At 38.2% G+C, this 16,691-nt stretch overlaps 1 protein-coding gene across 12 annotated transcripts in view; it reads left to right on the top strand.

Moving 5' to 3' along the window:
- Rab3-GEF (Rab3 GDP-GTP exchange factor) overlaps positions 1-16,691 on the top strand; it is a 973,693-nt gene that overhangs the window by 408,508 nt on the left and 548,494 nt on the right. For all 12 annotated transcript variants that reach the window (XR_016547514.1, XM_090382519.1, XM_090382521.1 and 9 more), the window contains exons 15-16: positions 7,815-7,989; positions 14,746-14,811. Coding sequence is in view for 11 of the 12 variants with exons in the window: in XM_090382519.1 (XP_090238645.1) it covers positions 7,815-7,989; positions 14,746-14,811 (241 nt within the window). In the remaining variant the exon portion in view is untranslated. The remainder of the gene's footprint in view (positions 1-7,814; positions 7,990-14,745; positions 14,812-16,691) is intronic.

The raw sequence follows: 16,691 nt of genomic DNA, 5'->3' as shown, positions 1-16,691 counted from the left end.
AGATCACTCGCACATGTTATATCGTTCATATTTGCAATGAGATGTCTTAAAACACTTTTTCTGTAGTGAAGTTTAAAATTTTTTATTATCCCTTGATCCAAGGGCTGACACTCGGCAGATGTGTTTGTTGGCAGAAAAACGATTTGAATGATACAATTCAATGTTCGGGTGAGATGCAGCATTATCCATGAAAAGAATAATTTTTCTGTTTTGACGAATCATGTTTTGGTTAAAGTGACTTATCCATTCGCTCATGATATCTCGTGTCATCCATGCTTTTTTATTAGACTTCCAGTCAACATTCAAAAGATTCAACTTTATGCCCTTGAAACCACGAGGATTTTGTGATTTTCCTATAACAAGAGGTTGTTCAAAGTCTCCCAGCATATTTGTACACAATAGTACAGTCAAGCGTTCCTTAGAAATTTTTCCGCCCTGGCACTTTTCGTTTTTTAGACCCATTGTTTTTTCAGGAAGAGCTTTAAAAAACAACCCTGTTTCGTCACAGTTGTAAATATCCTTAGCTTCAAAATCACGACATAAATCTTCCAATTTGACAGTCCACTCTTTTACAACCCCAGTATCAACAGATCCACCTTCACCACTTACGGTTTTCCAAGAAATTTTATGCCGAATTTTAAACTTGTCTAGCCATCCCACGGAGGCTTTGAACTCATTTACTCCCATAGCATTAGCATTAGCATTAGCATTAGTAGAGGCATTTGATGCAAGAAAGCAAGCTTATGCAGCATCAGCCAAAAAAAAAAAAAAAAAGTAAGTAACATAAATAAATAAAAATAACCACTTCCACTTCACCCCTCTGTTCGTTCGAAATACCTGTCCAGCTGAGCCTTAAACTTATTTAGGCTATCAACTTCCACGACAAGGGATGGAAGTCTGTTCCACCCACCAACCACCCGCTGGCTAAAGGCAAATTTCCGCACATCTATCCTACATCTGTCTTTCCTCAATTTGAATTTATGCCCTCTCAGGTGATTTTTCTGAGCTAGAGGAAGAATCCCATCAGCATTGAGCATGCTCAAACCATTCAAGGCTTTGTACACCTCTATCAGATCACCCCGCTGGTGCCTAGTTTCCAGACACTGTAATTTGCAAAACTTAAGCCTTTCTTCGTAAGAGAACCCCTTTGTCCCATTCACCAATCTAGTTGCCCTTCTCTGTACTCGTTCCAGCAGCTCTACATCCTTCCTGAAATGAGGCCTCCAGGCCTGTATACAGTACTCTAGGTGTGGCCTGACCATTGCCTTATACAAGGGAATAATCACCTCCTTATCCCTGCTAGAAAAATTCCTATATATCATTGACAATACACCATGAGCTACTCTTGCAGCTCGTCTGCACTGCTCAGAGAACTTCATATCTGCCTGCACCACCACCCCCAGGTCCCTTTCATTCTCTACCACTGTCAGTGTAGTACCACAGAGTTGATACGTTGCTCTGGGGTTGCTGTTTCCCATATGTAGTACTTTACATTTGTCAATGTTAAACTTCATTTGCCACCTCGAAGCCCATCTGCTCAACCTTTCCAAATCCTGTTGCAGCAGCATAGTGTCAGTAGTGTCCTTGACAATCCTTCCAACCTTCGTATCTTCTGCAAACTTGGACATTAAGCCTGATATACCATCATCAATATCATTTATAAATACAGAAAACAATAAAGGCCCCAATACTGAACCCTGAGGGACTCCACTAATAACATTAGTCCACGATGAGCAGTGTCCATTGATTACCACTCTCTGTCTTCTCCCCCTCAACCACCCCTTTATCCATAGCAGCAACTTGCCTCCAATGCCACACTGCTCCAATTTGTGCAGCAGTCTTCCATGTGCAACAGTATCAAAAGCCTTTCTAAGATCCAAGTATATAATATCAAAGTTATTCCCTGCATCCAGTTCTTTTGTGACTGCATCATAGTATCCAATCAAATTGGTCAGGCAAGACTTCCCCTTAACAAAACCATGCTGTGTCCTAGCTATAACTGAAGTCTTGTCTAGATGATCCTGCAGTGCTTCTTTCACCAGTGCCTCCATTAATTTTCCGGGAACAGAAGTTAAACTCACAGGTCTATAATTACTTGTGTCAGCCTTTGATCCCCCTTTGTGAATTGGGGTCACATTTGCACATCTCCAGTCAATGGGTACCTCCCCTGAGTCCAAGGAAGCTCTCATAATTATGGCTAAGGGTTTGCTTACCTCCTTTGCTGCCTCCTTTAATATAACTGGATAGATCCCATCCACCCCAGGTGCCTTTCTTGTGTTTATCTTCAACAATTTCTCCTCCACTTTGCTCTCAGTTATTACAAGATTCTCTAGCTTACTGCTAGAGTTGAATACACCTCTGGCGTTCCCCTCGCTGAATAACTCCTCATGTGTGAATGTCGATGCAAAATATTCATTTAGTTTGTTAGCTACCCGAGCAGGGTCATCAACAGTTGACCCATCGATCTCAAGTGGACCAATCTGATTCATCCCCTTCCTTCTAGAGTTTACATAAGTAAAGAACTCTTTGCTGTTTTTCTTCGCATCCCTTGCCAAGGATCTCTCGTAATCTGCCTTCGCCTGCCTAACCTCCTTTGTAACTTGGTTACAGATCAACTTGTATCTATCATAGGCGTCCGTGTCACGTGTTAATTTGTATGTATCCCATGCATTTTTCTTCTCTGCCATATGCCTCATTAGTTCATCTGACAACCATTTAGGCCTAAACCTTGAACAATATTTCTTAGTTGGTATGTAAAGCCTAGTAGCTTCCACGATAAGTTCTTTGAATGCTTCCCATTTTGAATTTGCTGTTGGCAATATCATCAGTTGATCCCACTGTATAGAATTTAAATACTGTCTCAGTCCATTGTAGTCGCCTTTACGAAAGCAATACCCCTTCCCTTTACCCCTAATGGTAGTTACCTCTTTGAGTAACTCCCACTTCAGCACACTGTGATCACTGCCACCAAGTGGTTCATTTATCTGCAGATTCTTAATGCATGAAGAATCACTACTGATAATCAAATCAAGAGTATTACTCCCTCTAGTTGCCTCCCGAACATGCTGATGTAGAAAACAATCATCCAATAAATCCACAAAAGCCTTGCTACTGTGTGAGTGACCAGCCCCCAAATTCCAGTCATTATCTGGGAAATTAAAATCCCCCATTATAAGACTCTCTGATTTACTGGCCCACTCTATTTCTCCGAACAGTTTCTTATTATACTCATCAGAGTCATTAGGCCTATAGCACACTCCTACTCTCAATTTTGATTTCCCAATGCTTATGTCACACCAAACTGACTCGACACTGCACTGTCCAGCGATGTCGACTGGCTTCACTTCCTTGGATTTTATGTGTTTTTTAACTAATAGCATAACCCCTCCTCCCTTCCTATCCTGTCTATCCTTTCTGTAGACATTGTACTCCCCAAATTCCAGTTCTGCATTTCTTATATCTGTGTGACACCACGTCTCTGAAATCCCCACAATATCTGCCTTTGATGTTTTGAGCAATACCTCAAATTCATCAAATCGATTTCGCAACCTCCAAAGCCTTTTCCCTAATAATAGGCCCATTAACGGGAATTTTTTTAGCACATGCGCTACAAAACCACTCATACGTAACATTGTCAATTTGAAGTCCAACAGTTTTCGGGAATGATTTTTGAACCTGATCATTTCCGTGTTGCCAAAATTGTTTGAGCAGTTCATTTTTTTCCCTTTAGGATGTCGCTTACCTGCGTCTTCCTGATTTTGAATTTTGCAGCGAGATTGCGGACACTATTTTTTTGCCGATCATACGCATTAATGAGTTCGACTTTATCTTTTAAAGTTAAATGTTTACGAGAAGACATTGTGCACTTCACACGACACTGAACAAAACTGAAAACTGAAACTCAAAAGACGAAAGGCCGACCAAATTCCCCCCCCCCCTGCACACACTGAATTCATCAGAAGTTTTACTCGTGCCTTAAAATTCTTGAAAAAGGGTTTAGAACCGCGACGTAAACCTTGATAAAATTCAGAGAATCGGAAATAGAAAATAAACACACGATTGAGGCAATACGTGGAAGAAACGTTCCTAGAAAAAGGGTCGTGAGCTCCCGGCTGTCCGTTATGGGGAGATCAAATTAAGTGCTAATCTAAACGAAACAGTGCAGATTGCCTGTCCGTGTCCGTTACAGAGAATGTCCTCTAGGCAGAAGCTGAAAACACGTTAAAATCAATAGAGGAGAGTTGGGGAATTTGAAAATGTCCGTTGTAGAGAGATGTCTGTTAAAGAGAGGTGTCCGTAAGGAGAAGTTTCACTGTATATACAAAATAATAGTGGACCCAACACCAAACCTTGGGGGACTCCGCTAATAACATTAGTCCAAGAAGAGCAGCGCCCATTGATTAACACTATCTTCTCCTACTAAACCACCCTTTTATCCATAATAGTATATTGCTCTTAATGACATACTGCTTCGATTTGTACAGTAGTTTTCAATGTGCAACCGCATCAAAAGCTTTCCTGAAATCCAAGTATGTGATATCAAAATTATTTTTTGCATCTGCTTCCTTTGTAACCACATCATTGTATCCAATCAAATTTGTCAGACAAGACACATGCTGTGTCTTAACTGTTACTGCAGTCTTGTCTAGATGATCCTGCAATGCTTCTTTAACCAATGGCTCCATTATTTTCCCTAGAACACAAGTTTAACTAACAGGTCAATATTACTTGTGTCACCTTTTGAACTTTCTTACAAATGTATCACCAATTCACAAAGGGAACTGGTGATACATTTGCACACCTCCAGTTCATGGGGACTGGAGGTGTGCAAATGAAGCACTCATAATTATGGCTAAGGGTTTGCTTGCTTACTTTGCTGCCTCCTTTAATATAACTGGATAGATCCCATCTACCCAAGGTGCCTTCCTTATGTTTAACTCAACAATTTCTCCTCCACTTTTCTCTCAGTTATTACAAAATCACTTAGCTCCCTGTTAGAGTTTGATAAACTTCTGGCATTCTCCTCATTGAATAACTCCTTGTGTGAATGTAGATGCAAAATTCTCATTCAGTTTGTTAGCTACCTGAGCAGGATCATCAACAGTTGAATCATTAATATCAAGGGGATCAATCGGATTCATCGCCCTCCTAAAATTTACAGAACTAAAGAACTCTTTGCTGTTTTTCTTTGCATCTTTTGCCAAAGATTTCTCGTAATCTGCCTAACCTCCTTTGTGATTTGATTATAGACCAGTTTATGCATCTCATTCATTTTTTTCTCTGCCACTAGTCTTATTAGTTCATCTGACCTCAATTTAGCATTAGCAAGGGCACATGGTGCAAGAAAGCAATCTTATATAGCATCAGCCAAAAAAAAAAAAAAACCCCTTATTTCACCCATCGCCTTGTTCCAAATGTTTGTCAAGTTCTGCCTTGAATCTATTTAAGCTACCAACTTCTACAACGACAGATGGAAGTTTGTTCCAGCAATCAACCACCCACTGGCTAAAGACAAACTTCCGTACATCTATCCTACGACCATCTTTCCTCAATTTGAATTTATGCCCTCTCAGGTGATTACTCTGAACAAGAGGAAGAATCCCATCAGCATTAAGCATGCTCAAACCATTCAAGGCTTTATACACCTCAATCAGATCACCTCGCAGGTGCCTAGTCTCCAGACATTGTAATTTGCAAAATTTAAGCCTTTCTTCGTAAGAGCAATCCTTTGTTCTGTTCACTAATCTTATTGCCCTTCTCTGTACTCGTTTCAACAGCTCTACATCCTTCTTAAAATGAGGTCTCCAGACCTGTATACATTACTCAAGGTGTGGCCTGACCATTGCATTATACAAGAGGATAAACACCTCCTTATCCCTGCTAGAAAAATTCCTGTATATCATTGACAAGACACCATGAGCTACTTTTGCAGACTGTCTGCACTGCTCAGAAAACTTCATATCTGCCTGCACAATTACCCCCAGGTCCTTTTCATTCTCTACCACTGTCAGTGTCGTGCCACAGAGTTGATACGTTACTCTGGGATTACTGCTTCCCATATGTAATACTTTACATTTGTCAATGTTAAACTTTATTTGCCACCTCTCAGCCATCTGCTCAACTTTTCTAGATCCTGTTGCAGCAGTGTACTGTCATTAGTGTCATTAGCAACCCTGCCAACCTTTGTATCGTCTGCAAACTTGGACATTAAAATTTAGGCCTAAACCTTGAACAATATTTCTTAGTTGGTATGAAAAGCCTAGTAGCTTCCAAGATTAATTCTTTGAATGCTTCCCATTTAGAATTTGCTCTTGGTAACATCATCAGTTGGTCCCACTGTATAGAATTTAAGAACTTTCTGAGACCATCATAGTCACTTTTATGAAAGCAAAAACCCTTCCCTTTATCCCTAATGGTAGTTACATCTTGGAGTAAAACCCACATCAGCACACTGATCACTGCCACCTAGTGGTTTCTTTATCTGCAGATTCTTATTGCATGAAGAATCACTACTGATAATCAGATCAAGAGTATTACTCCCTCCTGTTGTCTCTCGAACATGCTACTGTAGAAAACAATCATTCAATTAATCCACAAAATCCTTGCTAGTCTGTGAGTGACCTACCTACAAGTTCCAGTCTATATCTGAGAAGTTAAAATCCTCCTATTATATATCTAATATATCTAAGCTTTAGTAAAGCTTTTGATACTGTCCATCGTGGAAGCTGCTGTATAAACTGGAAGAAGTTGGATTTACTGGTATGATCCTATGCAGGATGACAAGCTTGCTAAAAGATTGGATGGATTGTTGTCATAAATGGTCAGTCTTCAGAGTGGACAAGTACCAGACTGTGCCAACCTTGCCATATATTTTTTGAAGATACTGTGCCCAGAAAAGGCAATCAATGTAGTGTTACTAGTGTAACAGGTGGCTTCCCTCAGTGTTCGGCATTGGGCTCCCTCCTAGTTTTCATAACATTTTCATAAAATGTTATTGACAGAAGAATACAAGGGAAACTGCCAAAGATTGCTCTTAATTTTAAGGTGGGTTAACAATTCAGACCAGTCCAGGATGCTCCAAAAAGACTTGAATCAGTTGCATATATGGTCCAAAAAATGACACTTAAAGTTCAATGCTTCGAAATGTAAGATTTGGGGGAACAGAAATCCTGGAGTTGTGTACAAGCTAGGGCGAGAGAAGCTAAAATGATTCAAGATTAAAAAGACTTACAATTATGATTCAATCTGATATGTACTTTTACATATAGTGGAAATGTACAAATACAGGTGATTAGGAAGGCACATGGTATCCTGTACCTCAGCGGTTCGCGAAAGTGTTCCGGGGGGACGGGGTTCGCACTAAAAATTCAGTAATGGCATCTGTTATTGTTAACTACAAAATATAACTAATAATAAACAATTAAATTAAATAAAAAGTAAAGAATTGCCAAAGAAATACATAGTACTGGAAATATTTTATAATGAAAATTCAATACTTTTATACGATTTCATAAAAAAAAATATTTCTTTTTTTTTAATGAAAACCCCAAATGTTTATGTGCATGTGAATAAAAGTGTAAAATCTCTTATAATATGTTGTCTATATGAAGCCTGAGGGTATAAACTTAATTTGTGTTACCTTGATGTATCTGTGTTTACTACATCTATTTTTGGATTTTTTTTTTTTTTTTTTTTAATTTTAATCACTATACTTGTATTATTTTGCCATTTCTTGGAATAATTTTCATTGGAGATTTATAAATATAAATATCACTGTTCATTTTTCTCAGCCTTGCTTTATTTTTGCTACATAGAATTTGCAAGCACTTGGAGAACCAATAACTAGAGAAAGGGAGAAACGTGTACAAGACATGCCAGATATGACTAACCGGGATGGTGGTTCAAGTCCAGGATCGTTAATATCTACAATGAGTAGTGAATTGAATGGAATTGCAGCACAGACTTCAAGTATGATATCTGGATTATTTGGTAAGGATAACTTTATAGCCCGGTATTCAATTGTTTTGATCACATCTCATACAACACCATGAAGCAGCCATTTACTCAGCAGTAAAATTCATATTGATTGGTGATTATAATAATTAACTTATAGTGCATGTTTGCAGACTTGCAATAATATGATTTTAAAATTTTGAATTAACTTTTAATATTCAAGTGGGGCTGAACTAGATGCATTCCTTTATATATATATATATATATATATATATAAATTTATATAAATAACTTATATATATAAAAATATATATAAACAATAGTGGATGGAACTCTTGCTCTATTGTATTCTTTACGTTACTAAGCTATCTGTCGGGCTAATAGTCAACTTGCCCGTAAACTACTAATCTAAATTTGCTTATTATCAGCTTTTGGCCCTTATATTATAATACTTCCAAGTTACCTTACATACTTTGGTACTATATTATTATTATTATTATTATTATTATTATTATTATTATTATTATTATACTATCCTACATTTATTTGGACCATGTTATGCGGGCAGTTGACAACAGAAACAGATAGCTGCGTTAATTATGGGCCGATATATTGAGAGGGTTAGCCCTATTTAAAGTCCCTTTCAATATATCTATCAACCCACAATTAACACATTTTATAATTTTGCCCTATTATATTTCAATTTATGTTTTTTAGTTCATTACATTTTATGCTACTACTATTACTACTTTTTATCTCATTTTGCTTTACTTTCACCTTATATTGTATATATAATGTACTTCTAGGTTTTGCCACAGTGCCGTCCTTGGCCTTTGCACGTTACTTGGGCTTTTTTTTTTTTTTTTTTTTTATGAAAACCCCACACGAAAGGTATCAAAACCTATAGTACTTAGTACCATGCATGGGTTGAAGGAGAAGTATGGGGGGAAGGGGGATGTTGGAAACTTTGCTTTAGAGACTAAACATGGGTTTCACCACTTCAAGCCTCCAGTAAGCAAAGTGGTGGTATTTCACTGGTTGATGAATTACAGGTCATTCTCAGACTGCACCTTAACTTACTCAGCTTGTTACCTCATTTCTAATCCGATGTTTTTACACTACCAAATTCTACTATATCAACCTTTTAATATATCTAGAACATATCAAATTAATACAGACCAATGTAATGCATAATCTTTCATATAGATGGCATTAATCTGTTCTGATTTTATTAAGAACCTTAAGTTATCTATGATTTTAAAATTTATAAATAATTCTTCGCCTAACATGGATATATATATAAGTTAGTAGTCATGAAAGGCAGTGTGCTAATGTTACGTTACATTTTAAGCTATATCTATCGAATTAAATAAATCATTGTGTATGATTTATCGGAATCGAAAACTGGTGTATTATCGGAATGCTGAAAAGCAGGGCCCTACTGTATGTATATATATATCACAAACATAATTCTTCCTAGTGTTCAGCCTATCTCATATTCAGTGAATTACTATTTTCTGCCTGTTCATAGTCAGCTGTATTTCCAGCCTGTCATCTCTGCCCTACTTGAAATTGATGCTGATGCTCTGCAAGCATGCTTATACATTGGTATGATTCTTTAAGTTCTGGTATGGCTTTGTAATTAGGAATATATCCTACACACTGGATTGTTTCTATATTTCTTTTTTTTTTTTTATGAAAACCCCAAACATGAGAGGTATTAAAACCTATAGTACTTAGTACCATGCTTTGGTTGGAGGGTGAGAAGATGAAAGAAGATATTTGATGACATTGGACTGTAATTTTCAGGAAATACGTATGAAGGAAGGTTGTTCCAGAAAACAGCAGTTGAATGAATAAACGAGGAAGATGAAAAGTTGGTTCTGTGAGTTTGAAGTTGGACAGTAAATGGATGTTGGCAAGGTGGTGGCATGTGTTCGGACTGTTTTGAAAGCGAGAGCGGGAATTATAGAAGCCAATTTAGAAAAACAGTGCCCATGGAAGTATCTGTAGAAAAGGCATGCAGCAGAAACAGTATGTCTATGAGATAGCGAGTGGAGAGACTCTGTTAGAGATGAATCATTGATTAACTTAACTGCCCTCTTCTGAATGGAATCTAGAAGCCTGAGAGAGGTTTTGGGGGCACCACCCCAGATGTGGGAACAATATTCCATGGTAAGACGGATTTGCAATTTGTACAGAGTGAACAGCTGTTTGGAAGAAAAGTAACGCTGAGAGCAAAAGAGAAAACCAAGTTTAAATGCAGAGGAAGCAATATTTGTAATGTGCTTGTGGAAAGAGAGATTAGAAGTCAGGATAATCATCAAAAGAGGTGTATCACCATGCCTAGAAATCGGAATGTCACCAAAGATAAGCATAGGAGCAGAAGAATCGTTTTTATTATTATTAGCCATATGGTGCAAGGAAGCCTGAGGCTTATGCTGCACTAGCCAAAAAAAAAAAAAAAAAAATTTCGGAGTTACCCAGAGAGAGAGAGAGAGAGAGAGAGAATAGAAAGGAATCACCAAGAAAGAGAAGAATGATGAAATCCAGCTCAGGACCCTGTGTGATATAAGACAAGACTGAGATTTGGAAGGATTGAAATCATCTAAGTTGTCTTTGCCCCACTAGAGAATTACCTGGAGATTGGCATTTAAGGAATTGGTAGTGGATATTCGAGAAGTTGAAGCTGATTGAGCAGGGCAAGGTTTCTCAAAATGGAAAGTGGAATGCAATGTGCTATCATTGGCAAAACTATGGATAGGATTTCCAGTCAATGGAAGAAGGTCATTAATATACAAGAGGAAAAGAGTGGGGGGAAAGAACTGAACCTTGAGGGACACCAGCATTAGTGGAGAAGTTAGAAAACAGAGAGCCATCTACCATCACCCTCAGTGAGCGATCAGAGAGAAAACTGGATAACCAATTACAAAAAACAGTTGGCAAACCATAAGATGGAAGCTTGTTTAGAAAACCTTTATGCCAAACACGATCTAAAATCTTTGAGATGTCAAGAGCAACTGTTTGTGTTTCACCGAACTTTTCCATTAAATTTGTCCATAAATGGCTAACATAAGCCAGAATATCACCAGTGGATCGACACTGATGGAATCCATACTGGTGATCATTGATCAGACAGAAGGTTTCTAGGCAGTTTAAGATTTGGCAGTTAATTGATTTCTCCATTACTTTAGAAAGAGTAGAAGTAATAGCAATGGGACGATAATTGGATGGGAGAGATTTGTCACCCTTTTTAGGAACTGGCTGGATATGAGCAAATTTCCAAACACCTTTGGAATAAGAAAGTGAAAAAAGGTGGCAAAGAACAGGAGTAAGTCAGGAGCACAGGTTTTGAGAACAATTGGAGAAATATCACAGGACCTGGAGCTTTCTTACCATCAAGATTCGTCAAAATCCTTCTGACATCCTTTTGACGGAAGGCCACAGGAGGCATTGAATGGAGCGTGTTGGGAATGGTGGGAGTTGTTTCACCAAGATTATTAATACACGAGTTGGAAAAAAAATGTGATGCTAGCAGGTCAGCTTTATCCTTAGCCGAAGTGAAACAGAATATCTCACCTCTGTCAAAACCACCGCCATCTGGTTTTGACAGAGGTGGGAGCAGAGATGGACAAAAGTTGCAGCCAATAGCTTTGGCAAGAGACCAGAATGCTTGGCTACCATTAGGGCAAGAAGCAAGTTGTCTACTCTTAGCCTGTTCAAAATCTAGTTTCGACTGGTTAATAATTGCTTTACAATTGTTGAGAGCTTTGTAGGCAGAAAATGAAACTGAAGAATTGGAAACAAGCCAATTACGATACGCAACATTCTTCTCCTGAATGGCCTTAGCACATTTATTGGAAAACCAAGGTTTAGATAAAGGAAGAGATTTTAAAGTGGAATATGGGATAAGGGATTCCATCCCTACAAGAATAATTTCACTGACATGATCTGAGTAAAAATTGACATCAGAAATTTTGAAACAGTAGTCTGACCTAGGAAAAGCAGAAAAGAAATCTTGCAGGTCATCCCATTTTGCATTTTTGTAATGCAAAACAACATGAGGTTGGGAATAGCCATGAGATAAAGGCTCCATTTGAGAAGAGACCATCACCAAGTTGTGATCAGAGGTGTCTAAAGGACAACTCACTTCGACCGTGTACTTAGAAGGGTTGTTTGTGAGAAAAAGATCAAGCATGTTGGCTGTATGGTTAGGATTGTCCAGTATTCTGTTAGGTAAATGGTGGTTTTGACAGAGGTGAATATCTCACCTCTGTCAAAACCATCGCCATCTGGTTTTGACAGAGGTGGGAGCAGAGATGGACAAAAGTTGCAGCCAATAGCTTTGGCAAGAGACCAGAATGCTTGGCTACCATTAGGGCAAGAAGCAAGTTGTCTACTCTTAGCCTGTTCAAAATCTAGTTTCGACTGGTTAATAACTGCTTTACAATTGTTGAGAGCTTTGTAGGCAGAAAATGAAACTGAAGAATTGGAAACAAGCCAATTACGATACGCAACATTCTTCTCCTGAATGGCCTTAGCACATTTATTGGAAAACCAAGGTTTAGATAAAGGAAGAGATTTTAAAGTGGAATATGGGATAAGGGATTCCATCCCTACAAGAATAATTTCACTGACATGATCTGAGTAAAAATTGACATCAGAAATTTTGAAACAGTAGTCTGACCTAGGAAAAGCAGAAAAGAAATCTTGCAGGTCATCCCATTTTGCATTTTTGTAATGCGAAACAACATGAGGTTGGGAATAGCCATGAGATAAAGGCTCCATTTGAGAAGAGACCATCACCAAGTTGTGATCTGAGGTGTCTAAAGGACAACTCACTTCGACCGTGTACTTAGAAGGGTTGTTTGTGAGAAAAAGATCAAGCATGTTGGCTGTATGGTTAGGATTGTCCAGTATTCTGTTAGGTAAATGAACAATCTGTGCAAGGTCATGAGTAATTGCAAAGCCTCAGCATCTCGGCCAGCTGGAGTTGTGAACATTAAAATCACCAAGGAAAATTGCCTCACTGTTAGGAAAGTTGGACTGGAGAAAGTCAAGTTGCAAAGTGAGGAAGTTGAAGAGCTCCAAGTGATTAGTGGAGTTGGGAGAATGGTAGTGACAACAGATGAATTTAACAGAATGAGGTAAAGAGATTTTAAGCCGGAGAAGATCGAAATGAGGAGATTCCAAATTACCAATTCTCTGACAGGGAATATCAGAACGGACATATATGCACAAGTACATATGTGCGTTCAGCGAAAGGAATCATACAGCGAATAATTTGGGCAACTGAGATGAGCAGTAGTTGAATCAACCAATAACTGAGATTCTCTCAGAAAAAGTACATGGGGTTTGGCAGACTGCAAGTGGAAATGGACATTATTGAGATTAGAATTGAGACCACGTATATTTGTGAAATGAACTAGGAAGTGTTTGGAAGGTTTAGATTTTTTCACAGATAAGTTTGCCGTATTAGTTTGACAATTCGTGGTGTATTCAATAGTAAGAAAAGTGGGGGGGGACTTGCTGTATGAAGTAATGAAATTTTTGGATATGGCGTACACATGGTAAGAATATACCCAGATCCTTGAACTAACATTGCCTCGACAATGCCCCCCCCTGCATACACACTACTCGGACTCCCACCAGTCACCATCTGGCCAAATAGAGGTAGCAAGATTATACACTAGCTGCCCTGGAAGCCTCCTAGAGAGTTACCAATAGGTTCGGTCCAGTGTAGTAACTCACTGCCGGCCTGTGAACACCATTTTAGAGCTGTACCCTCGAAATGTAGGGAAGATTGGATCTCGCCATGATGTCCATCATAACCTCAAAAGTCATCAGCCATACTGCATGATGGAAAGAGATGGGGAAGGGCTGATTGGAACTTAGCTCTGGAGACTAAACATGGGTTCCACCACTTCAAGTCTCCAATAAGAAAAGTGGTGGTATTGCACTGGTTTTTTTTTTTTTTTTTTTTTATGAAAACCCCAAACATGAAAGGTATCAAAACCTATAGTACTTAGAGTACCGTGCATGGGTTGAAGGAGAAGTATGTGGGGAGGGGGATGCCGGAAACTTTGCTCTAGAGACTAAACATGGGTTTCACCACTTCAAGCCTCCAATAAGCAAAGTGGTGGTATTTCCCCGGTTGATGAAAGTCATCAACCACTTGGTATTGCCTGGTAACACAGAGGGGCAGCATTCCTCCATGTGGTGTGGGTGCCACATCTTGACCTCTGCTTACGTTTGTTCACACCTGGGTGGTCACCCACAGTGTGCTTGTGAATGGGGGGTTATACCCAGGATTACTAACAGTCTAACCATCATAAAGGTGCAAGCAGAGGATTTGGCTGTCGCAGACTGTCCGGACTTCTCCGAAATTGGGTCCACTTGACTTGAGTGTCACCCGAATATCAGTTCCATCAGCGATTTAGACTCCCAGGTAGCAAGTACAGCTTGTCTGGCATATCTGAAAGAATGTCTCTGACAACACAGATTTTTCAGATATACCCCTTTATGGTATATATCTGAAAAAATAATTATTGTCAAGGAATTAAAAATATAAAATATCATTATACAGTGCAGAAAGAGTAACTCACTGCATTACATGTGCTAAATGAAGCTGCAGACAGGAATCTTAGTCATTCCTGTCTGTATTACTTAGTTTTTCTTTATTCTGAAATAGCTGTTATATTTTAAAGTAATACTAGGTTTTTTTAAATTAATGATACCAGTTTATGACTCCAATACACTTAAAATAACTTAACACATTCTTCATTTTTTAAGGTACTCGAGCAACAACCACAACACGAACAAAGGAAAGACCACAGCCATTCGGACCATTTCCCAAAGGTATTTTTATTCCTAGCATATATCACTATTGTAAAACAGTATCGATTTGATGCTTTTCTATCTTGAGTGACACTATAATACTGATGGTAATCTTTCCTAAAAATGGTCATTGCTTATAATTTTCATAAGTTTGAACAATTCATTTTCAGATAAGTTAAGTAAACATTGAAATATTTAAAGCTGTTTGCATTAAAAAAAAAAAAAAAAAAGCTAAAAATTCTGCAGAATTAAAGTTATTTTCAGGACAAGAGGATCTTGTGGGGGATGGTGATGTATTGTAATTATGGGTGTCCAATGATGCCTTCATAAGTTTAATTATGAAGGCATCATTGGAATGGGAGAGAATTTGGATTGGAGAAGTGGGTGATCACAGACCAGTTAGATTTACTTCAGTGGTTGAGAATCATGGAGGCAATGATCAAGAATGCAGTAGAGGGGTGTATAGATAGAAATGGCATTCTGAATGAAATGCAGTAATTTTGTTTACCTACCCTGTGTTAGCTATTTTCTGACAGAGTTAATCATGAACTGTATAAGGAAATAATTTCAGCATTGTTTATTTGGACTTTAGCAATGCATTTAAATGAGTCCTACACAAGGAGTCTGGAGACTAGGCACCAGCGAGGTGATCTGATAGAGGTGTATAAAGCCTTGAATGGTTTAAGCATGCTCAATGCTGATGGGATTCTTCCTCTAGCTCAGAAAAATCACCTGAGAGGGCATAAATTCAAATTGAGGAAAGACAGATGTAGGGTAGACGTGCGGAAATTTGCCTTTAGCCAGCGGGTGGTTGGTTGGTGGAACAGACTTCCATTCCTTGTGGTGGAGGTTGATAGCCTAAATAAGTTTAAGGCTCAGCTGGACAGGTATTTTGAACGAACAGAGGGGTGAAGTGGAAGTGGTTTTTTTTTTTTTTTTTTTTTTTTTTTGGCTGATGCTGCATAAGCTTGCTTTCTTGCATCAAATGCCTCTACTAATGCTAATGCTAATATAAGATGGAACATTGGGATCATGTGCAGGGTCCTTAGTTGGATTGTAGAGTGGTTGTAGGATATGAGGCAGAGGGAAGTTATGATTAATGTTCAGCTTGGGCTAAGGATTAGTATTTCGGTCCCTTAGTGATTGGTACTGGGGCCACTGTTCTTTTTGATTTTATTAAATGGAATTGATAAAGTGATACATGGTGCAATATCAAAATTTGCATATGATGTCAAGATTGAGAGAATGGTTAATAATCAGCACCAAGCAGTGCTCTTTCAGGATTACTTGAAATAGGCCTCAAAAATGATCAGAAAAGTAGCTGCTATGTTTTAAAGTAGCAAAATGCAAGGCCTTATATTTGGAAATAAGTACAATTTTATATATATATATATATATATGTGTGTGTGTGCGTATGTGTGTGTGTATATATATATATATATAGAAAATTATTTTTAATGTTATGTGTAAATCTTTAATTTAACTTATGCTAATAATGAAAATACCGTGTACCCTGGGAGCGATGTATGTTGAATAAAGGGGGAAGAACGGAAAAGAAAAGTGTAACGTTATAAACAAAGTGCGAATTTTGAAAAAATGCAAAATTTGAAAAGAACGACCAAGGTAGAAATAGCAGATTTTTGAAAAGAACGACCAAAGTAGAAATAGCATTGCAGTATCTTTCATAATTTCTGTGTCTTCTTCAGAGGTCATCCACCTAAATTATGAAAAAGAACAGCAATACTCTTACTTCTGTTTCTGACATGTTCTGTATGTCAAAAAACACGTGTACGCGGACACGTGGAAAAAAATAATTTAGAATATAAATTTTGAATAAATAAAATACAAGTTAAGCAAAAATATTATGCCAAAGTATAACATACAGAACATGGATGACCTTA

This window comes from Mastigoproctus giganteus, chromosome 10, assembly GCF_048544385.1.
Source record: "Mastigoproctus giganteus isolate SK-2022 chromosome 10, ASM4854438v1, whole genome shotgun sequence".
Classification (NCBI taxonomy): domain Eukaryota; kingdom Metazoa; phylum Arthropoda; class Arachnida; order Uropygi; family Thelyphonidae; genus Mastigoproctus; species Mastigoproctus giganteus.
This window is presented reverse-complemented; position numbering and strand designations above follow the sequence as displayed.